We start from the raw sequence: 25,453 nt of genomic DNA, 5'->3' as shown, positions 1-25,453 counted from the left end.
GCGCAAAAAAATATAGTAACTCGTTTCATTAGTATTGCAGCCATGTAACGTTTGGGTGTGCTCACGTGTGTGTGGCACCCATAGCGGAAAATTTTACTGGTCTCAGTGTAGAAAGTGTAACACACTTTATATTAGTTTAACTTGTAAGTAACTAAAAAACTAGTAATCAAATCTTGGAAGTGACGACCCACGTGGTCACCATACCGGTCTGACACGTAGAGGGATTCGAGTTCGATCCCCGCCCAGACATGTCTAAATATCTAAATTTAGATGATGGAGCCAGGATGTGTGATTGTGGAACTCTTACTACTAAGATACTCTTCGAGATATTTATCCCATGTTTCGTTTTGACTCCAAAATATTAATCCGTGGCAAAAGCAAGTTTTTTTTGCTTTTTTTACTTTTTTATTATTTTCATTTGACATGGATCAAATCTGGATCGGCAAACAGGTTTAGTGACCAGTGCAGAATAAATAATTTTCCTTGTTTTCATTTCCGCTTTGCAAATGATTTAGCAATAGACATTATTTTCTGGAAATTACCGTATCAGAGTACAGTTATGCGTTAAGTCAGGGCTGTCCAATCTGACAAAAAATACCACCACCAAAAGTTTTTTTTGGAAAACTACTTGTGTATTATTATAAATTCACACATACATGGAATTATATTTTCATTATTTTTTATTAAATCATATTTAACTAGCGATCGCCCATGGTGTCCATCTGGTGGTAAGTGCCTACAGCCGCTCATGGGCATCTGTAATTAACACCAAATAAGATTAAGAGTCCTGCCTGTTTGCCTAGTTGGCGGCAGATATGCCGCTATCCCTGAGGACTACTCTGGAATGCCTTGGAAAAGTATGTCTCCTTTACCACACCCTACAAACCAGAACTCAGCAGCACTTAACACTGCTGTTATTAGACAGTGTGGCAGTTATACCTTCAAAAGCGAAGTCCTGCGAGCCGTAGTTATGTCAGCCCTACGACAAATAACGTCAAACTAATATATCACGGTGTAAATAAGTATAATCTTTAACAGAGCGTGACAACGTGAAACGTATGTGTACGATCAATATTGCTCTGTTGTAAGGGAAATCTTCCGCCAGGCGATACCTTCAATTTGGGGCTTGTGTATATATACAAGCTCTTTGTATGCTTTTGAAGGTAGAAGGTTTAGAGGTGGTAGAACCCTTTGTGGTTCGACTCCGGCAGCACCACCACCACACCTATTTCTGCCTTATAACAGCAGTGTTGTGCACAGCTCTGTTCAGGTTTGAAGGGTGTGGTACGGGAGACACTTTTCCGAGGTGTTCCAGCTTAGTCCTCAGGGGTAGCGGCGCATCTGTGGCCGATCTCAGGTAGGAATATTTAAACCTATCTGGGTTTGATTACAGATGTCCATGGGCGGCAGTAGCCATTTACCATCAGGTGGACTGCATACTCATCTGCATACTTCTACATTATTGTATACTACCAGTACCTTTTGTGGTTTGAATCCAGTGGCTCTTCGGCTGAGTAGTCATGTAAACTGTTTTTTACCAGCTGCGGAGGGTAATGTATTTCGTAGCGTGTCATTCTTTGGCATGCATCTCTAGCAGCTTGACGGATTCTAACATATGAGGTGTCGTTGAACTCTACATTGTTTTAGGAAGTTGGGTTTATTTTTTTAATATACTACTTAAATAACTCTTTCCACACACATGCTAGGCTCCATGAAGAAATCTAAATTCATAATTTATCATGGCATGTTTGGCCGGGCATCAAACCCGGAGCCCTCTGCGTGTCAAACCGACATGATGACCGCTCTGCCACGCGGATCTTATAATATACAAAAACTATTTCACAAATGTTTTATTGCTGGCCGCTGTCCGATTTTTTTCAAAGTTGTAGATTTGTAGGCAAGTTAGTACTCAAAACTGTTAGACACCCTACTTTTTGTTTTAAGACTAATTCCCAGTAACAGGACAGTAATGGGGAAATACCAGACATCTTTAAATAAATATGTAGCCTTAGTATAAGTTTTTACGTTTTTACAAAAATGACTGTTTTTGTATTTGTTTACGTATTTGCCCATGCATTTCCAATCAGCGCCTCTAGCGGACTCTATCAGAACTGATTGGAAATGTATGGGAAATACGTAAACAATTACAAAATCAGTCATTTGTTTAAAAACGTAAAAACTCATACTAAGGGTATTGATATGTTTATTGAAGAGGAAAACGTAACGCCTGTTAATTTTAAACGTGATTAGCGGACACCACGCCGTGTTATATTTCGCATTATCGTTTATAAATAATACACAGTAATTTTCTGTGTAATATTATAGGTACTTGGATGTAAATACATATATATTGTTACGAGTACATAGGCTTGTGTGCTTCTTTGTTGTTAAAAATCATCATCAACCCATTACTGTCCCACTGCTGGGCACGGATCTCCTCTCATAATGAGAAGGATTAGGCCATAGTTCACAGCGCTGGCCAAGTGCGTATTGGTAGACTTCACATACCTTTGAGATTTTTTGTTATAAATCTCAGGTATGCAGGTTTCCTCACGATGTTTTCCTTCACCGTTTAGCAAGTAATAATTAATTTCTAATACACACATAACTTTGAAAAATCAGAGGTGTGTGCCTGGGAATTGAACCTCGGACCACTCGATTGAGAGGCGGAGTTTCTTAACCACTAGGCTATCACTCAAAAAAAGTCACACTATAAAAAATAATGGCATTTAAAAAAAGAAAAAAGAGTAATAATTATTATTATGAAAAAAAAAGACAACCCCACTGACTTTCTTACCGGATCTTCTCTGTTCTCTGTTGAGGTCGCGTTCCGATCCGGTAGTAGTTTAAGAAAAATATTGTAACTGGCAATGGGTAAGTCCCTTCGTAGGCCTATACAAAAAAAAATATTATATTTCATTTCATTTCATTTGTTTACAAGTGGATCGAGCGGGAATTTAAGAATATTGCTTTAGCCCTTATGTTCATGAAATAATATAAAACTTGGCTGAGTTTCAAAATATTACTTAAGTAAAATTTTAGTAGTTTATACCCATACTCCTCCTTGTCTGTGACAGTAAGTAGAACTATTTTCACTCCCCTTTGCTTACGTAAGCATAAGAGTTTGGACCTCCTTAATTTTGGAAAGAAAGCTCAGAATTAAATAACAGAAATAAATACATATTGCTGACGCAACCAGACCTCTCCGGACCTCATATCATCAAAAGCAATGCAATTAACCTCTCTTGTCGGGAAGATTTGACTCTTATTATCCTTTCCAATACCGGTTGTAGGACATTAATTAACCCAAGACATAAATAAATTATTTTTAACAAAATAAAAAAAGAAAATAATTCTAATGTCTAATGATCCGGACTTGGTAAACGCGGTGGACGATAGACTTAGTAAGCCCTTCTCACCGTGAGACCTGCGCCTAGTAATTAATAGTGGATAGTCCTAGATTAACGTACAATTATAGCCAGCCTATTCCTATTGTATTTTAGTGAATATTTCCTCTGCACTCCTACTGCACTGAAAACTAATTTATTAATATATGCCTAGACGCTTCTTCACAATAACAACATATTTACTATCTTCATATTATAATCCATTAGTTCAATAGTGAAAGCACTCGATAGCATCTGAAAATAACCTTTAGAATTTTGAAAACGGCGTGACCGCGCTCACGACTGAAATGTTTCCGCTGGGAACAATGTGTTACGATATTGTAGTAGAACACAATGATACATTGTGTTCAAGTCAGCTCCACTTGGATTTTACGTCACGTGTTATGGGAATGAGTTCTTACATATCGTTTCTATTTAGTTGTGTTTTATAGTGACAGACTGAAAGTGATTTTCAGCTGAAATCTTGAACGGAACTGTCGTTGATGTCCCAGTTTCGCTTGAAACTGAAATGGAAACTTTTTGGACTTTACACGAATCCGCTAATTACACAATTCCCTAGAATTTAAATATTTATACACTCATATGAGTATTTGAAGGTGGTGGACCCCTTTGTGGTTTGACTCCGGCGGCACCACCGCCATACCTATTTTAGCCTATTAACAGTAGTGTCAAGCGCTGCTGTGTTCTGGTTTAAAGAGTGTGGTAAGGGAGACATACTCGTACTTATCAAAATGTTTCAACTTAGTCCTCAGGCGTAGCGACGCATCTGTGGCCGAACTCAGGTAGAAATCTAATCTTATCTGGGGTGGATTCATGGGCGACAATAGCTACATACCATTATGTGGACTGCATGCTCGTTTGCTATTATACTTCAATATTATACAAAAAACTACCACGTGTACTAACACGCACCTGATTACCACGTCGCAGTATCTCAAGGAAAATGAAAATATTACGCACCGCGATTATATTTTTCTGACGCAGGTTGCGGTTAGCACCTGGCGCATTTCTTTATTGTGCGGCTTCAATTGTGTGTGTCAGAAAATGTAATTATTACAGGTGTGGAGAGTATATTCATGTCTATTGGTGCCTATTTTAGAAGTTCGATGAGGATGAAATGGGTGTCATTTATGAATCCTAAGTAGAAATAGGGTTCTACCAATTCCGGCGAAAGGTGCTCTTAACTAATTGAAAACCCTAATTTAAGCGTCATGTCCTTACAAAAAACTGTTTAAATTGGAACATTAACAATCCATAACATCCCAGTGTTGGGCACGGGTCTCCTGTCAGAATAAAAAACAATAGGTCACCGCGCTGGCCAAGTGCGTAGACTTCATATACCTTTTGAGATTTTTTTTATAAATCTCTCAGGTACGCAGGTTTCCTCACTATTTCCTTCGCCGTTTAAGCAAGTGATAATTAATGTCTAATACGCACATAATTTTGAAAAATCAGAGGTGCGTGGGATTTTAACCTCGGACCCCTCGATCGAGAGGCCGAGTTTCTTAACCACTAGGCTATCATTGCTATTTTTTTACAATTTGCTACATTTATTATAGTTTGAAATTTATATTAGTAGCTTACCTACTATACTAATAAACAAAGTGAATTTTTTTTTGTTTTAACACACTTATGGGTAAAGTCACATATCGTATAACTCTTTCTTCATTCTAACGTCTAATTTACACAATCGTATAGGTCCCAATGACGCTCGAGTTTGTACACATTTAGCATCGTGGACTCCCCCACTACACCGTACGACTTTATAACGCGACAATCCCATTTATTTAAAAACGGCCTCACTAATAATACATAAATAAACCAATGTCACATTTTGAAAAAATGTCACTGCCTTTGAGGTATTTAGAGTATTTGCGGGGAATACCTATTCACGCATAAAGAATATTTAAGCGCTAAATCTTTAAAGGATAGATAAAATAACGCAGTTTATTATAGATTGTTAAGGATAATAGCATTTTCCTCAGATTTTACATTGCTAATATTTCGTGGTAAGATACCTAGTATCATTAAGGTTCGCACGCATAATTTTAAGGAGGTAATGTACCGCGAGCAATTTCATCATTATATATAATGGAATTAATTTCCTCTACAATTATATTTTATTTATGTATGTAATTTGTGTAGTTTTAGGACCTTAAATATGTAACCTGTCATTTTGTGGACTTTACTCTTTCTCTTTCAATTATATTTAATATAATTTATAATACGTTCGCAAAAAATTTAAAGCATATAAAAAATATTTAAAGTATTTTTTTATAAAAAGTTTGATTATTTTATGAATTAGTATAATTGAGTTACCTTTTTAATTAAAAAATTAAAATTGAAGTACCTAACGAGCATAAGGCTACTGTCGTACATATCTGTCATCAACTGCAGTGAAGATCTTAGCTGTGACCGGCATCAGATGCGTTGCTACCCCTGAGGAAGTACATAATGTATCACTTACCACAATTTCACAAAAGACGACCCGCGTGGCGGAACGGTCAACATACCGAACCGACGCGTAGAGGGTCCCAGGTTCGATCTCCGGCCAGACAGATCTCTAAATTATGAATTTAGATGTCTGTTTCTGGGCCTGGGCTGTGAGTGTATAGAGCGTTTACCTTTTTATTTTTTTTATTTTACGTATCCTACTATCTTCAATTATATACTCATATTCATTTACACTCTCAAAAAAAATATTTAGGTTAACATAAGTGATATGGAGACGCCTAGTAAACAAAATGTCTATGTTAGGCGGCTCCGCGTTTCATACTCGTAACTAAACTCTTATATCTTTTTCAGATTCAAGATGCATTCCGGTTGGTTAGCCTGGGAGTGCATAGTGTTCGGTCTGTTCGTGTGTGCGACGTCGTTCGCGCCGCTGTGGAGGAGGAAGAGGGACGCGAGCGCCGCCGGGGGCAACGCGAAGCGAGCGTACATCTTCGCTGGAGGAGGAGTGTCCACGCTGTCCATGATACTGTCTGTCGCTAGAGGGACGCTTGGTGTCAGGTCGTTCATTGGTATGTATTCACGTTTGTTTGATTTTATAGATTGATGTAAACGAACCGTCTGGTGTTTTAATTAACAATCCTTCTTTATTAGATTTCAAGGCATTATCGCCACACCTTTTCTGCCGAACGTTTAATACTGCTGTATTCCGATTCGAAGGTCTCATTTTTTTGCAATTAGTATATATTTTTAATTACTTATTTAGTAAAAAATTAAATGTAGTTCTGCCATCCATCCATCCATTAGCCTTTAATTCTATTCACTCTTCTTCATTCTTCTTCTTCATTCTAATTCACTCCGACCGGTCTTGAGCCGTCTGGATCCATTGGTTACCCGCCGTCCGATTCAGGTCATCAGTCCACCTGGTCGCAAACATATAAAAAGCGTCCTACATCCGTCATTTGGAATAATAACACTGTTATACTGAATAAAACCGCGTGCCTGGTATTAGAATCCTAGACTGCAAACTCCATTCGTAACACCATGCTATCACCGTCCATACTACTTCGTGTTTCCATGACTATATATGTCGTTAGGTAATATTAATTAACCTTCGAAGATCTTATAGTCTTCAGACTTTGGATATAAAACCATAAAGCAAAATTAATAATGAGCGCTGCTGTGTTCCGAGGCGTTCCAACTCAGTCCTCGGGGGTAGCAGAAGAGCATGCAGTCCACCTGATGGTAAGTGGCTACTGCCGCTTATGGACATCTGTAATCAACCCCAGATAGTATTAGATATTCCTACCTGAGGTCGGCCACAGATGCGCCGCTACCCCTGAGGACTAAGCTTGAATGCCTCGGAAAAAGATGATTCTAATCATATCTAGGGTTGGATAAACTTCAGGATAAACTAAACAGTTACAGTAACGACTATAGAAAACTCCACACTACATAAATGTAACGCGCGGGCTAAAATCCAATTTTCAAAATTTAATTTCTCGGAAACTATTGGTATGCGCCAAAAAACCTTTAGGGGTTGTTTTCGAACATCCAAAGGAAGGTCTGTGCAAAGTTTCAAATCCATGGGAGGTGGGGGGTTTTCGGAAGTGCACCTCTAGGGTTTTTTAACTATGCATATCTGTATATCCATCGGCAATAGTTGCCACTTATCATCAGGTGGACTGCATGCTCGTTTACTGCCTAAACATATTAAAAAAACTTAGTAAATAGTTTTATAGGTATCAATAACTTTATACGTCAATAACTAAAAATATAACAGAACATTATACATTATTATGCACATTTGCCGTCATAACACATCACGATCGTTGAGATAAACATATAATTAACTTTGAATTACGTGTCACTTTTATTTATTTATTTATTTATTTAATTTTTGAAACACCTTAAAGTAAGTGTTACAAGGGTAACTTAATGCCTAATGGCATTCTCTGCCAGTCAACCCTGGGTGATGGCGATAATATGTGGTAGGCTAATATAAAGAAAACAACATTTTTTATCTACAAGTGCAATAACCAATTAATGTACCAATTAGGTTCGATAATGTTCTGTGGTGTGTTTGCTTACACACAATTTGTCTGACTAATTTTAATTACTTCCTTATAATGTACTTAATTATATTTTGTAATGAAAATGTTTACACCGATTTAGTAGAAGTACAAAAATCGTTAGTGATCATTTATTTTTAACTGACTTCGCATACAAGAGAGGTTATCTATTCGTCGCGTATATATTTTACATAAACAATTCCTGTTTAAAAGTATATTCTTCAAACAGCTACTATGGATTTAAATTGCACTTTGTATATTAGTCATTGTTCGTACATATCGTTTTACATATTTGCAAAACAATAGATTGAGTCAACTTTTGTTGGGTTCGTAGAAATATGGTAGAACCCTTAGTGATTCGGAGGTAATATATGTATATGGAGTTGACGACTTACCAGCTGAGGTGCATATCTTCTAGAAAGAAAAATCTCTGGCATTATAGCAAAAGGTTTCTCAATATGTCGAGCATAGTCACACCTGCTAATTTCTACCTATAAAAAAGGAAAATTGACGATATCTAGACGAAATTGTCAAATGTCGATCTTTGATTAGCAAAACACTGGATAGACTGAATATTAATAACGGGCGTTTCACCTGACTTCAATAGGACTCCAATCACGATAGCGATTACTTACCATCACGAAGAGCATGCTCGTTTACAACTTTAATTTCATAAATATCGTTATCTTCACACAATAATTGGTTTTATGAGTCTTGCTTATTACTTCGCTTCGAAGCAATGTGCCAAGCGATTAGTCATAACACTAATTGTAAGTAGAATTCTAAGTATAATTTAGAAAAGGTAGCAAATGCTCATGCAGCTTATCTGATTGTAAATGGCCATTGCTGCCAAAGACATTTGTAAACCCCTGAGAGTGACACTCGTACGATGAACTTAAACCTGCTGGTATTTATTTAAGTTAATGAATACAAATTGTAATGTTATAAAATACGCGTTACTATGAAACTACTACTATGGTGCAAAAATAATCAAAAGAAACATGATTAGAAATGTTTTTCTCGAAGGTTGATTCACATTAAAAATTAGCATTTTGCACCAATAGACTTAAAGGCTATGATAAACACATACAACTACATAAACACCCAGACCCAGAACATAAATACAAAGGTTTCTTTTTTAAAATATTGGAGTAGCAGACGAGCATGCAGTCCACCTGATGGTAAGTGGCTACTGCCGCCCATGGACATCTGTAATTAACCCCAGATAGGATTAGGTATTCCTATCTGAGAAGCCGAACCACAAAAGGTTCTACCACCTTCAAAAGGTTCTGGTTTGGATGTCTGGTTAGTATATCTAGCCAGACATATTTCCTCCAAGTCTGCCTAGATCAAAACAGGAAGTAAGTAAATTTAATATTTTATGCTCATATTTGAATCATGTAGTACATTTAGTTCAACATTTGTTTAGTGGACTAATCTTGTAATTTATATAACAATGAAAAACAATTGTATAGAATACATGCGTCAGTTAACTTTATTGTAACTAACTTGACGTGTAATATAAATAAATATTATATAATGTCACATTATATGCATACAACTCATAATATTAAAGGTTAGGTTTTCCTATTCAAACCTTCAGGGGACAAACTTTGTAAGCAATGCGTCAGTGTCAGTGTTATTTAAGGTGATTTACGGGAGGGCAACCGGGGCAGCAGCCCTAGGGCCTCCACAAAAGAGGGGCCCCCACAATAGAGACATCGGAATTTTTTACTGAAAAAATTGTTCATTTTATTCGGAAAATAATTTGGGGCCAGGGGGCCTCCACTCCTTTGTTGCCCCAAGGCCTCTAAATCCGGCCCTGGTTATTTGAACTTTACAAAGCCATATAGGTATATCTAAAAATGTTTTAAAATTTAGTAAATGGATGGATATTCTTATTAAGTTAAGATATAACTAAGTTATTTGCTAAGTTGGAACGCCTCAAAAAAGTATGTCTCTCTTACCACAAGCTTCAAACCAGAACACATCAGCGCTTAATACTACTGTTATAAGGCAGAAATAGGTGTGGCAATGGTGCCGACGTTGTCGGACCACAAAGGGTTCTACTATCTTCTGTAACGTAGTCTTAAAATTATGTCTGACGGTTTCTGACACGGTATGTGCCTGACACTCTGAAAGTATATAGATGTAAATAAAACTTAAAGATTTCCTTTAAGTTTGTTCTTTTCGTGTGATGTTACATAATTATGTGAAATTTCGTGTACGTCAAAATGTCATTTATTCTTCGGTAGACACCTAAAGATATATAACTAAAAATAACCAGACTTGTTCAAACATATATGACCCGTGACAATTTGATGTAACGATAAGTATGCACGTCAACGATGCAGGTAGAATTAAATGTATAATTACAATATAGCTTAAACGACCCATCATTCTGTCTGTTCATCTTTGCAAATCAAAGTAATGGCTCGATTAGGCTGGCCCGTAAAGCGTGAAATTGTAGCAAACGTGTAGATGCGCTCTCGTGCGCGTCAGGACCATTACGACAATTGTCGCTTTGTCCGTTTGTTTCGCGGCTAAAATATGACAATTACTATAAATAATTACTGGTATTATGTATACTTATTTGAAGTGAAGTTGGTGTTATTATTTAGTTTGTATATACTGCAATATACTGAAATACATAGCTGTTTGTTTAGTTTGTAACTGATCTACAGAGTTAGTGATATCGCGTGGTCAAGTTTGATGGGTGACCGCCAGTGTTTAATAACTACCCGTTTACTAACTTTTACGTTTATTAACGTTTACTAACTCACTACCCTACTTACTCATTCACTGGGGCAAGTGGAAGTAAGAGTAGGATTAGTAGAAGGTACATTAAAGAGTAAGCTGTTCACTATCAACTTAAGTAAAAAAGGCCAAGCTTTATCTACAATTTAAGATTAACGATTTCATAAGGTAGCTAAAACCTTACTCAATAACTAAACGATCAAATTGAGGCGTTCCAACTTAGTCCTCAGAAGTAGCAATGCATCTGTGGCCGACCTCAGGATATCTCTTATATTATACTGATTTGATCACAGATGACAACGGGCGGCAGTACCCACTTACCATCAGGTGTAATACTCGTATTATAAAGTCTAACTAGTCTAACAGTTGCGTGTTTGCTATTTCAGGGGGTTGCTACCATCTCTAAAAACAATATTATTTTAATCATACATTGAAATTTCGTACCATAATTCGACTAAATTTATAAATAATTACTTTCCATGCAATATTGAAATAAAACTATCTTGAATTATGATGGTTTTTAAAAGATGGTGGTAGGCCCCCAGTATTATATAAAAATGCTACCATTACACGAAAAAAAAATGAAAAATGACGCAAAACATTCAAAAACTTTGTTTTAATCCTACCATCCTAGAGAGCTCAAACAAAAACAAACAATATCTTCTTTATAATGCAATTTAAACTTTATTATATTACATTTGTATATAATTTACATGTTTAGTATAGGTCAGTTCATGGTCATATGATATGTGGGCACTGGACCGACAAAATATGGACTTAAAAGCCCTAGTGTTGTAGCAACGTGACAATCAATTGGAAATGCTAACACGTGGTAATTGCCTGACGGTTAGACACTATATCTGATTACGATAAACACGTTCTTATGCGAGCAGGTTGTGAGAGTAAATAGGTTTCTTGTATCGATTTATACTTAGGAAAAATTTAACACAGCTTTTAGGAGAAATACCTAAAGAAGTTTTTTCTTATGAAAAACTTTTCAGAAATTTTAGGAGAAATCGAAGTACATATTTTTTTTAATAATAATATTAATTTAAATAAATTAACTAATTTATAAATTAATAAATTAATGAATTTATAATTAATATAAATTTATTAATCTATAAATTTAAATAATAATATTAAAATCAAAATATGAACACTTGAGCGTAGTCATTAAATTAGTTATGTAAGAACTTTATAAAACATTTTTTTTTATATAAAACTAACTTTTTGCAGATTTTTTAAGATTATGTTTGTATAGTGTATAGGTGTCTCTAGGATAACTTCGTAATAGGAAAACGTTTGTCTGCCAGGGCTTGCTCCTGACGCGATCAAATTCTGCAGATATAAATTTTATTCCCTTTATTTAACGCCTTTAAGGGATGATTTTTTTAAAAAAAGGGATATATTTATAATCGTTACTTATTATATAATTATTGACTAATTTGAATTTTTTGTTATTTTAATTTATTAAAAATTAATATTTAATTTAATTATCAATATTTTAATTAATTTGTTTTCACTACACTAACGCATTAGGTAAGGCTGTAATGTAAGATGTAAGTTTTGAGTAAATAAATAAATATATTATAGATCTCATGTGTAAAATTGTGCGCTTCTAGACCAATCGGCGTTTTTACGACATTGTCAGTTTTACGTAGATATTGTTAATAAATTACTTACTAATTACTGCACTTACTAAACACGTAGTTCCTCATGATTTACCCATAAAACAATTAACATATACATTTACGGGTATGTATTGGAAGTGCCATAAAATGTTATGTTCACGTCTCGTTATTTACGAGAGTTCGATGCACGATTATTTTGAACAATGTTGTGTTGGTAAGTCATGATGTTATCATGTTTTTGTTAAAAACGATGTTCTATTTTAAAATATATTTTTTAGGTTTCCGTACCGAAAAGGTAGGAACGGAATCCAATTTTTTGTATAATATAGGAGTAGCAGACGAGCATACATTAAACCTAATGGTAAGTGGCTACTGCCGCCCATGGTCAGCTGTATCTAACCCCAGAGAGGATTTAATTCCTACCTGAGGTCAACCACAAATGCCCCACTACTTCTGAGGACTAAGAACTGGAACGCCCCGTAAAAGTACGTCTCCTTTACCTCGCCGTTTAAACCAGAACACAGCAGCCTATAATAACACGTATAATAACACTGCTGTTATTATATAGAAATAGGTGTAAACTAAACTATTACTAAGCTGCCGCTGTCAGTCCATCTCTCACAGGCTTATATTTCTTAAATCGTAATTCATTGAAATTGCTAGTAGCTTTACAACAATAAACACTAAAAATAAATAAAATGTAAAATTTTGTGGTCTGGTACCCTTTCCAGTAACTTGCTGTACTTGAAATTTAATTAATTAATTATTCCTATGAGTCATACATTAAATAAGCGTTTCATTTCGCATCCTTCTAGTGCATTATCTGTAAATTATTAATTAAATATTTGCTTATTACTTGTCACTATTATGTAAATTAATATCATTGCATTATATTACATTGTTTACTCATTATCATTCATTCATTTTCAATTGATATACTAGTTTATTTATTTATTTATTTATTTATGCACACAAAATATAACATATAATAGAACTTATAATTAAAATTTAGTGCAAAGGCACTAAATTTAAATTATTTTAGTTATTTGTCTTTCAATTAATATGTGTAAGGAATACATTATTTTAAGGGAATGTTAATTGTAGTGTCAATTATTATAATTACCTATTCGAAATTGCAAATGGGTATCTCTAGTACAGTACGATTTTTAATCTTTCTTTCCTTTATGGTCGTTATGGACGCAATTATTTTGACAATTACTTCATATAAAATAATGTCTAATATCGATCTTTGGTAAGCAAGATTAAGATAGACTGAGTATTAATAAACGACGATAGTAGGTACATATTATATTCACGAATAAATATACAAAATATTTAAAGTTAAACCACGTCTCGCACCCATCTATAAATAGTTATGTATGTATAAAATGAGTCAGTTTAAAATTGCAATGTTGTTGACAAAGATGCCAAGAGGGTGGTTCGGCCTTCACCGTCGTAGACAATCGATCTCGTTATAATGCTACCTCAGACCAAAACATATAGACTAAAATATAGTCTTCTGAATCTACATTTCTTTCACAGTGATTTTTTTTTAATATTTCTTACTAGCTTTTATTGAACTTTCCTTGTTAGTCAGGTCTGGTCAAATATTTAAATCAATCATTCTCAACCGATTGATCTAAAACTTTCATAGACGTTTAATAGGGAGTACATGATTATCCTAAAACATTATTTTAAATTAAATATGGCGGATATTTCTTATGCCTCCTCTTGATATACCTAGCAAATGAAAGAATTATCTGAGAATAATATTTTTTTTTTTACTTTTTATCTATAAATTTATTTGCCTCTGAAACAAATTATTGAAATATAAGATTGATAGTGTGCAGTACAAAGCATAATCTCGAAAAAGCGATACTTAGTTGTATAACTTTTAAAGCATAAAATATAATTACATTACAACGCCACGTTATAAGTGAGCAAAAATAATTCGACAACACTTACAAAGTTCAGATTTACAACATTCATAAAAACTACTATAAATCCATAATCTTTATACAAATGCACACTGTAGGTACTGTAATGCAGACGTGACGTCGTCTTCCTTTTTTGTCTAAGGATGTGTAGTTTTGTTCAGTTTTTACTTGAATGTTACGTACGTGTTACGGAGGCACTTACGTTTTTACAATATTAAAAGTAATATATAAAAAGAAGTTATGAAAACTAAAGATCCTTTTAAGTGCCGTATACGCCCCCACATAATATGATGAATGATTCTATGTCAACATGCCTTCCTAGGAAAAGTTATTTTTTAACATGGAGCTGAAATATTAGCGATGGTACTCAGAGTACTACTGTCTTCAGTATCTCATACAGTAGAACATTATAGCTAAGCATTAATATGTTCCTATTTTGTGTTTTTGAGGGTATCTAATTATAAATGGATTTTATATTTATTGTCTGTTGCTGTTTACCCTTGCATTTTAGTTTTTGAAGACCAACCACTGGACCAAAAGTTTCCTCTGATTAATAATACTCTAACCAGTCCCGTGCTGAGTCTTGCACAACACAAAACTTGCTCGTACACAAAACTGCGATGTGACGTCGCATTGTTAAAATCTGCGAGCTCCCTCGACGCATCGCAAGAACTTGCGAATTAATTCACATCGCACATTCCTGCGATGTTTCGTCACACTTGTTGACGCCATTTTTAGTTCGTTCTAAGACAGCGTGTGGGGAAGACGCACAGACCTGTACCCTTACCAGGAGTTTTTACGTTTCGACAAATATGACTGTTTTGGTATTTGTTTACGTATTGGCCCATAGGATTTTCTAGTTCGGACACAATCCGCTAGGGGCGCTGATTGGAATTTGTATGGGCGAATACGTAAACAAATACCAAAACAGTCATATTTGTCGAAACGTAAAAACTCCTGGTAAGGGTACTGTATTTGTTGAGTGGGAAGACGTATACTTTAATGTATAAAAATGACAAAGTACGTCGTTGACTTTTTTATATCACTGATTGAGGAGCGCCCTGTTCTTTGGGAAACTAAATATAAAATGATATATGATAAATGGATGAACCCAAAATTTTCTTTGTTACTCTTTCCTGTATCTCCTAAGCAAATACAAAAGTGCACACATCTTTTTACGAACTATGACACGACCTAGTTTTCAAAATAAGTTCAGTACGGTTGACGGTCGTCGAAGGAATGGTCACTCTGGGAGACATTTTGGCGCACGAAATCGCATCGCAGCAATTCGTGTCGCGTTGCGAATTCGCATCGCGTCGCATCGCAGTTTTGTGTACGAGCCCTTATGCGAGTACGAGTTCTTAACTTTTTTTTTTTTTTTTTTTTTTTATAATATAGGAGTAGCAGACGAGCATGCAGTCCACCTGATGGTAAGTGGCTACTGCCGCCCATGGACATCTGTAATCAGCCCCAGTTAGAATTAGATATTCCTACCTGAGGTCGTCCACAGATGCGCCGCTACCCCTGAGGACTAAGCTGGAACGCCTCGGAAAAGTCTGTCTCCCTTACCACACTCTTCAAACCGGAACACAGCAGCCTAACACTGCCGTTATTAGGTAGAAATAGGTGTGGCGGTGGTGCCGCCGAAGTCGAACCACAGAGGGTTCTACCACCTTCAAAACTTACTACTTACTCTTATCATAATATTATCTTACTAACAAACCGCGTAGCAGAGTCACCAGTCTGTTACGCAAAGGTCCGGGTTAGGTCCATGGTCGGACCACTAAATTATTTTGGCTTTCTGGTCTGTGTCTTGTTTAATTATCGTCGTGTCTAAAACATTTACGAAATCCGACTGTAGGATTATGAGTGTAGAAAACGAGTTTTAACGTTTTCACTTTTCATTCGAAATTTAAAAAACAATTGGAATAAACAAAACAAAACAGGTGAACGTTACACCTGGCCCTTGTATACTATATGAAGCCACTTGTTTCAATAGTATGGACGAAAATAACAGATAATGAAACACTTATGAATGTCTTGAGTATCTTTAAAAGAACTCTATGTAGTTCTTTTTTAATATAAAAGTAGTAGTTTGCAAGGTAGCAGACCACCTGATAAGTGAATGTCCCTTAGAAATCTAAAATCTACCCCGAATAGTATTGGAGCTTTTGACCCAGACATTGGCCCGTCTTGTCAAAGTTATTGTTTTACTACTCTTCAGGAATTGGGTTCAGGATGTTTTTTGTAAAAGTGGGATAGAGATCCTGTATTGTCATCAACATTAATAAATTGATTGTTTATTAACCTTATAGCAGAATTCAGCGCTGCTGTATTCTAGCTTAAAGGGAATTAGTAAGGTAGAAACTTAAGTACAAGGGACATTACTTAGTACTCAGGAATAAATATACCAACAGCGATGGTTACATGTGTATTACCGGTCTTAGGTAGATCCAATCAGATTTAGCTACCATTGTAGACAACTCGGCCTGCCAATCAGATACTATGGCCTTAAGCCCTCTCACTCTGAGAGGAGACCCGTACCTTGCAGTGGGACAGTAATAACCTATATTAGTACAGTGGCAACTGACCATCCAATGGATTTCTTGCTCATCCACTTTCTTAAAGCAAATTAAAATAAAATGCGTGTTATCTAAAATCTTTCTGTTCTTCCAGGCTTTCCATCAGAGCTGGTCTACTACGGGTCAGCGATGTGGGAGACGCTGTACGGCATCATGATGGCGTTCCCGCTGGTCTGCTGCATCTTCATCCCGGTCTACTACAGGCTGCACTCTAACTCCGTGTATGAGTACCTGCAGGTCAGTTCTGCTGCAAGCTTCAACTGTCAGGAATAGCATTACATTAATCGTGGTCCATTTTGAGATGGTAACTGGTTCTAACAATATTTTAATATGGTAAATCCTTTTGTAATTCCATTGCGTAGATATTGTTGGGAAAACTATATTTGCCTTATAATAGTATGTAGTGTGTAGGCGTTCTTCCATTCTGGGTTGAACTGTGCGGTTACACCAATACACTTTCACGAGTCAACCCAAATTAGTTTTAAGGGTGGCTAGTCATTAGTCGCTGACGGTCGCAGATTGTAGGGATCCATCGCTGGCGACTGATGTCGTGGCGGCGGCAGTTGCCACGGGATGTCGCTCGTGCGACCTTTTCTTTTTCGGGCGGTTCGAGCTCCGACTTTTGCCGCCCACAACCCCGGAAGCCCCTTTTAGTCGCCTCTCACGATAGGCCTGGGATACCGTAGCCCTTTTCTGGTCCCGGAACTACAGGGACAACACCTAGGAACCTAGGACTGCATTTCTATTTGTTGTTGACTACTGTAATTTATATTTGTCATGAAATGGACTGTTCGGTTGATACTTTAATTTCAATACACCTACACTATTGAAACTACTATGCGAGAAATATCATTACGTGGCTTATACAAAAACTGATAAAGTTCGTTGTAGATTAATCTAGATAGATCAGAATATTTCAATTACTAACCTCACTAATGATGAGTTACGAAACAAATATCATTTTGTAATGACTCAAAATGTCATTAGCTTCGGACATATAAGATCTATGAATGAGTGAAATTGAGGTGTCTGTCTGTACGTCATTTGGAAATGAAACTATTTATACACAGTTAAATTAATTTTCGCGTAAAGTCTGTATAGTTTTAAATGAAAACTGTTCATTTATTTATTAATTGGATTATTTATTTTTTATAACCTTTTTCTAAATAAATAAATTAAATGTTAGCTTGTTAAATTTACTCTAAAATTATTTACCTTTAAATAAGTGGCTCCTCAAAATTGATGTAGACGTTTTCAAAATACCTAATATCGTACAAATTCACAAATATATAATTTTAAAAACCATTTTTGTATTGGCATTGTACTTAATTTTAAAGAATTAATTTAAAGTGAAGTTCGAGGAGGTTTTTAATTTAATTGTCAATAGTGATATCTTCATGTATGGCTTTTTGTGTAATTAACATTTTGAAATAAAGAAAAATACTTTACTTCGAATATACACATACACATATATACCAAAGGAAAAAAAAGCAAAAAAAAAAGACCAAAGGATAAAAACTTAAGATCTAGATATAAATAGAAAACAGAGGAGATTAATGTTTATCTAAAAATTGCTATGTAGTTCATTAAATTAATTAATTGATTTAATGAACTACATAGCATACAGATGCGATATGTAAAACCAATTCAGGTGTGAGAAAACCCTTAATAGCCTTAAAGATCGAGAAACCTCTTAAGATAAACAATTAAACATACCCTGATAAAAATGCAATAAGTTATAGTTAATTGTTTTGTGTTGTTCGTATTCTAAAATTAGTCAAATGACTCCTTTATCGGAGTGATTAACCCACAAAATATTCTATTATTAGGAAATATTACAATTAGGGCTAGTAACGTTTGATAGATTTTGATTTGAAGCGGAAAAAAACATTAATAATCTGTATCAAAATTAAAGGTTAGTCGTAGATGGTTATGTAGTAGGTATGTAAAGAGTTCTGATCCGCTATTTGCATAATAATCATCATCAACCAATTATGGCCATGGGTCTTCTATCAGTCCATCGTGTTGACCAAGTCCATATCGAATGATTTCCCAAGATCTTTGAAAAGTTTTAAAAGACGTCTCTGTTATGCGGGTTTCCTCACGATGTTTTTCTTCACCATCAAACTTCACAAAACTTTCATCAAACAAGACATACATACCACATAAAGGATTGTAGTAAGATAATTTTATTATTAATCTCCCCAGATGCGCTTCGGTTCCACCTGGGTGCGTCGCATCGCAGCAGCAACGTTCCTTCTCCGCCAGACCCTGAACTTGGCGGTGACGGTCTACACGCCCACCGTGGCGCTCCACGCTGTCATGGGGCTGCCGCACTGGGCCTCCGCTGCTGCCCTCACTATAGTTGCTATCGTCTTCAATCTGCTGGGTGGCTTGGCTGCTGCTATAAGGTAATTCAACATCACCTTTAAGGTGGTAGAACACTGTGTGGTTCGATTCCGACCACCACCACACCTATTTTTGGCTAATAACAGCAGTGTTAAGCGCTGCTATGTTCTGGTCGGAAGGGTGTGGAAGTGAGACATACTTCCGAGGTATCAACTGAGTCCTCAGGGGTAGTGGCACATCGGTGTTTAATCTTAGGTAGGAATATAATGTTATCAGGGGTTGATTACAGATGTCCGAGGCGATAGTAGCTAATTATTAAAAGGTTTATTTAAAAAAAATGTCTATCACAACTTCGTAACACAAAATGTTATTCAATTTTTTATTACACACGAATTAAGTGAGTTGTTAATTTCATAAGGTAAATTGTAACTTACACAATCACAAAAAGGTTATACTTTAATTCAAACTTTTTATTAAAGTACGTACTTTTATTTTAACATACTAAAATAATTAACGTAATTCATTAAGTACTTCTTATTACATGCAATTATAATCTTCGTTCTTTGGTCGCGTATGAAGTTTAATGTCTTGAATACTCCTATGATCTTTATTGGTCTTTATTGCATGTTACGTGACATAGCCCGCAGTGGGCGTGTGTGGGCTGCTTCCTTGAGGAACTACGGATGGGCTATTTTGTCACTCTTTATAAAAGTATCTCTCATTAAGTGTTTAATGATTTCAAAATAACATTTTCTTACCTAAGAAACAACGAACAATGTACAAGAAAATGTTTTAATTTTTTGATTTTTGTCTTTAAAGGGTCTATTTTGGAACCAGTTTTGTTTTGACTTTTTCCTTAATATCATATTTATACCTATTTGCTACATAACTTTTAGAATTATCAAGTTAAAGTGTCTATCTCAACTCTATCATTATAATGATTTCTATATTGTGACTTTTAACAGATGCCTGTTATTAATTATAATCATTTTATCCAATGTTTTGTCTAGCAATGATCATCCTTTGATCTTTGGATAGATAGAAAATAATTAATGGTCGTAAGAAAAGTTGGCAATAGATAATTATATCTTCTGATTATTTTAACCCCGTTTCACATTATTTTGGTCACGTTGTATTTAAATCGTAAGGTACATTTCAAGTTATTCTTGTTACAATAAACGTTACTTCCTTGTTCCAGGGCTGACGTGATCCAAACTCTAACGATGGTGCTCGTGAGTGGAGTTTTCATCGTGCAAGCGACGGTGAAGGCTGGTGGACCTGGAACTGTCATTAAGGAAAATATAGATGGCGGTAGACTGGACTTCTTCCAGTAAGGACTTTTGAATTTTTTCTTTTGATGGCAAACGAATAGACTAAACGAGAATTCAGTTTATTTGATATTCTTAAAAACTAAATATGCATCAAATCAAAACATGTCCTACTAAATCTGGAATACACGGGAATTACTGTTTTGTGGGTATAACTTTTGCACTATCGCACTTAAAGTATTATCCGCGCCAAACTTCTAGTCTGCTCTGAAGTTGTTGCGCGCAGGTTTAGTTAGTATATGATCCGTAACGTAAGGGCACACTAACACAGCTATTTACCCGCGACTCGTTTCTATATAAGGATCAGACAAGTAGTTTGGCGCGGACTATACCTATAGCAGACTATACTTGTTGTTACTTTTTGCAAGGATTAGATGAGGAGGTACGTCCATATTGGTCCACAATACTCAGACATATCAAAGCATGTGAGCAGTTTCGTGTGGGGTTCTTATCATACTTACGGTCGTTAATCAATAAACTGCAGTGGCTTAATATGATTACATTCCTTACTTAGGTAGTCTACTTCTACTACATTAAAATGTCTTCAAACTTAAATTTTTCGATTACAGCTTCACATGGGATCCGACAGTCCGCGTGGACACGCTCTCCGCTTTCATCGGTCAGCTCTTCATGTCGGTCTCCATTTACGGCTGCCAGCAGACATTTGTCCAACGCTACTGCTCCATGTCCAGTGAGACACGCGTCAAAAGGACTTTATTGGCCAACGTTCCTGCTGTCTTCTTCCTCTTCAGCTTGTCCTGGGTTGTTGGTATGGCCATATACGGCGTGTACCGATACTGTGACCCGTTGTTAGCAGGAAGAATTGTCGCCCCAGATGAGGTCCTTGCGTACTACGTTCAAGATCAGTTTACGTTCCTGCCTGGTATGCTTGGATTCTTCTTGGGGAGCCTTTTCAATGGAGCTTTAAGGTTGGTTATTATTTCCTTTAAAGATGATTAATTAGTATAAGTATTATGTAGTCAAATAGTTTTAACATTAGTGTGGCAATGGCCTGGTTTATATATCATTTTTTCGTAATAGCAGCATACTGCAGAATCCATAAATACAAGATTAGATAGAAGGTTAAGAGTACGGAAAGTTATTTAAAAAAACCCACAACATAATTTAATTTTCTTCATACACGGGATCCTTCTTTGAATGAATATATTTTCATTGACTCCACCATATACTTTAAGTAGAAATCATGCTAAAACAATATAGTTAATATTATTTTTTTCATTTATAGTTTCCTGGTGTCGAATGTCAATTCGTTATCTACGGTCACGTGGGAAGACTTCGTGTCGGCGGCACCAGCCTTCAAGGGAATCAGTGATCAGCAACAACTTACCATTATCAAGGTCATAGGAATTGTATATGGTGAGGAAATATTAAAATCTTATTACAATTATCTTAGCGCCAATAGTTCTATGTACCAATAGGACTACTCGTGTCGCGCGTGGTAGCCACCACGTCGTCCAAGTGCAAGTTTATTGACTGCTGAAAACATTATAAAGTTAACCTTAATAATAATCAGCATTAAACCTAGGTAGGTACTAAAGTATGCTTCTAACCTGTTTAAGTTGTATAAAAGAGACCCATGACCAGAAATACAGTCTTCCAAAAATATTACTTACCCCATAATTGCACGCCTCTCATTGATACAAACTCCCATTTATTTTCAGGTTTCCTAATCTTCGGTCTGTCTCTATGTGTGGGTGAAGTAGGCGGCGTCGTCGAAGGTTCTCTGCTCGTGACGTCAGCGACATCTGGCGCTTTGCTCGGAGTATTTCTCCTAGCCGCGCTATTTCCTCTGGCGAATGGCAAGGGTGCTTTGTGGGGCATGATATCAGCACATGTTATCACAGCCTGGATGGCGACCGGGCGGCTGTTGTACGTGAATGATGATATGGCTATGCTACCGCTATCTGTTGAGGTGAGTTTTATAGTTTTTATAATAGGATAGTAAAATAATTGGGAAGGAGAACAAACATGAAACGATTCACATTAGGAGAAGCACTAATTATTACAAAGCAAATTTTGCTATTTATTTAAACCTTCTTGCTTCCTTCTTGCTTGCTGAACTTTTGGCCATATGGTGGTCTGGATTGAAAGGTGTAATTAGGAAAGCTATAGGATTATAGAAGTGATCTATTTTTTGCCGCATGCTAAAGTATGCTGTAGTTACCTGTTTGTAGCAAGCAATCTAAGAAAAAACCTGTAACCAGCAATGGGACAGTAATTGGTTGACGACGATGTGTTTAAGAGTAGTTTTTGGTAGCAGATATTGTAATTTATCTATTTTTTCATTTACTTTCCAGAAATGCTCAAACATAACTGCCAGCGTTCTGGGTCCAAAGCCTTTGCCTGTGGCTGTGAATCAGACCCTGGCGCATTTAGCACCCTTGTTGCAAGAAATCGAAAGCACGCGTATGCCAAGGCACCCCGTTGAGTCTCCTGTGTAAGTAGTAGTTGAATTTTTTTTAACTTGTTTTTTTCATGTTGTGTTCGTAAGATGACGCTGATACCTATTTTTGTATAGTCAGTATATAACAGATACTATTTTCAATCAATTTTACTTACGAGTAACCGAAAATGAAGCCACGCAATGTGCGCATGTTAGTTCGACAGCCTTATAGGCCGTTTGAAAACATTCAAAACTTTTCGCCACTAACACTCACCTTTCTCAACCTCAATCTATATAGGAGCAACGCGAAATACTTCAACTTTATGTAATTCCAAGTTTAACACCTTGGACAGATGCTTTGTTACTTATCGCTTTTATATATTAACTTTAAATTTAAATTTCTCAACCTCAATCTATATAGGAGCAACGCGAAATACTTCAACTTTATGTAATTCCAAGTTTAACACCTTGGACAGATGCTTTGTTACTTATCGCTTTTATATATTAGAAAGCAATATTCCTACTTATTGAACATTTAAATATTGAAATATATGTCATCCACAGGTTCAGTACACTAATGAAGTTCTACTCAGTCTCCTACATGTGGTACGCTGTGATCGGCACGTTTGTCTGTGTGTTAATCGGCAACGTCGTCGGTTTGTTGACTGCGAACGAAAACGACATCTTCGAGGAACGCCTCCTCCACCCCGTTGTGGCGAAACTCGCTCGCAAGTTGCCAGGAAGAAAACGTGTCTTCACTGGAGATGTGAGTGAGAAGAATCCAGAAGACAAAGAGCCTTCTGACAAAACTGTTGAAACAACCGTCGAAGAAGAAAAATCTTCTTTGCCCGTCTTTACGACGAATTCTAGTAAACTATTCGAGGCCTATGAGCCACGGGAGTCGCCAGTAAGAACGAGACTGTGATTGTATTTAGTACGTATTTATGTAGTATTAATAAGCTCAATGTTTATGTAGTTTGTTGAAAATATTTGTAATATCCTGAGAATGAAGGAAGACTGTAAATTATCGAGTCGTAAATATTATGTTGAGGTTTAGAAAAAGATGATCGGCCATAATCGGCTGCTTTCGAACTTGCAGAGCGCCGGTTCCAATTACAAGTTCCATCTCTTACATCTTACTCGTATTTTCATACTCGTATTTTCACCTACCTTAATTGTAAAATTTCGCCAAATATTGTCAAATGCCAATTTGTCAAAAATAGCTTCGTTTTTGTCACAAAAATTGATAATGTTATAGCCCAAATTATGGCATCGTCTTTTCCTAAGAGAAGTAATTTTGTTATATTTATGGTCTAACACTATAAAATTAAAACCCATTATATCCATACTATGCTAAGACTGTAACAGAATCTACAGATTAAAAAAAATATATTTTTTTTTTTCATATAATTAATGCATATTCTGCATATTCTCAAAGTTAAATGAAATCAATCTAGATTCGGGTAACGTGGTGGACTATTGCGTAATTTTTTCTCATTAGGGAGCCATTGGCCAGCAGGATAATAATAAATTGTTGAAGAATTATGATTTCTTTTATAGGTGAGACATAGATAAGTATAGAGATCTCACTGCCTTGTAATTGAAGGAAGGTGACCATTGTCAGCCATTTAATGGCTGTCATGGTGTAATTTACGCGGAACAACGCCGACATGTGCAGTAAGGTGGTGCAAAAACACGACATCGACGAAAAAGTGCGGAGAAATATCGTTTCATTCTCTATGCTCTAAACTACATTTTTTAATATTTTTCAAACACGAAAATAGATTAAAACTGGTTACATTTTCTTGTTAGGAGTGAGTAATCTTTACTAATCTATGAGGTCAGCAGGGTCATAGTATCGTATGGGATACTAAGTAGAGTCCTAAAACTGAGTTGTAAACTCTAAAACTATAATTTGTAGATAAGTAATAACTTTATTTATTTTATAATGTTTGGTCCAAGAATAACTTACATCCATGTGATATAGAGTATAAAATATTGTAAATAAATATTTATGTAATAATGTGTTGTAAAGATTAGTTTTAGTCATATTATGTTAAAATTACAACCATAATTTAATGAATATTATAATCGTTAATATTATATTATTTAGATTAAGTAACCATAATTATAAAAGTAGAATCAATGGTCGCTGTGTGTATGAACAAGAAATTTATATATTCTAACAGAAGTTATAAAAAAGAAAATATTAAAATGTTAAAAAGATTGAAAATTGTAAATGATTTTGTACTAAAGATATGTTTATAGGTAGATGTTTTTTTCGTTTCACGATTCACTTAAGATTAAGGGATATTATTTTTTTGTTTATTCTAAGGCTACGTCGCAATATAGTGTATTTATACCTACAGAAATCGTACGTATCAGACACGGGCCGTTTCAGATAAAATTTTGTATTTAAAAATATGATTTTGTTCTGACACGTTCAATGTCTGTATACAAACGGGCCTTAAAAGGACAAAAAGTTGTAAAAATGTGTCAATTAAGCACAAAAGAAAGAAATTGCAGTATTTTGAT

The 25,453-nt window shown here is 35.7% G+C and overlaps 1 protein-coding gene across 1 annotated transcript in view; it reads left to right on the top strand.

The window, feature by feature from the left end:
• The window catches only part of LOC140747518 (sodium-coupled monocarboxylate transporter 1), a 33,565-nt gene extending 9,502 nt beyond the window's left edge, over positions 1 to 24,063 (top strand). The window contains exons 2-10 of the mRNA XM_073080029.1: positions 6,213 to 6,430; positions 16,932 to 17,074; positions 19,046 to 19,248; positions 20,385 to 20,516; positions 21,084 to 21,443; positions 21,761 to 21,891; positions 22,197 to 22,447; positions 22,833 to 22,972; positions 23,483 to 24,063. Coding sequence (XP_072936130.1) covers positions 6,220 to 6,430; positions 16,932 to 17,074; positions 19,046 to 19,248; positions 20,385 to 20,516; positions 21,084 to 21,443; positions 21,761 to 21,891; positions 22,197 to 22,447; positions 22,833 to 22,972; positions 23,483 to 23,843 — 1,932 coding nt within the window. The 5' untranslated portion in view covers positions 6,213 to 6,219 and the 3' untranslated portion in view covers positions 23,844 to 24,063. The remainder of the gene's footprint in view (positions 1 to 6,212; positions 6,431 to 16,931; positions 17,075 to 19,045; positions 19,249 to 20,384; positions 20,517 to 21,083; positions 21,444 to 21,760; positions 21,892 to 22,196; positions 22,448 to 22,832; positions 22,973 to 23,482) is intronic.
• Positions 24,064 to 25,453: the final 1,390 nt, after the last annotated feature.

This window comes from Epargyreus clarus, unplaced genomic scaffold (assembly GCF_041222505.1).
Source record: "Epargyreus clarus isolate Ecla_fem2 unplaced genomic scaffold, WU_Ecla_fem_2.2 ptg000002l, whole genome shotgun sequence".
NCBI lineage: Eukaryota > Metazoa > Arthropoda > Insecta > Lepidoptera > Hesperiidae > Epargyreus > Epargyreus clarus.
The sequence above is the reverse complement of the archived record's forward strand: the minus strand, read 5'-3'. Positions and strand labels throughout refer to the sequence as shown.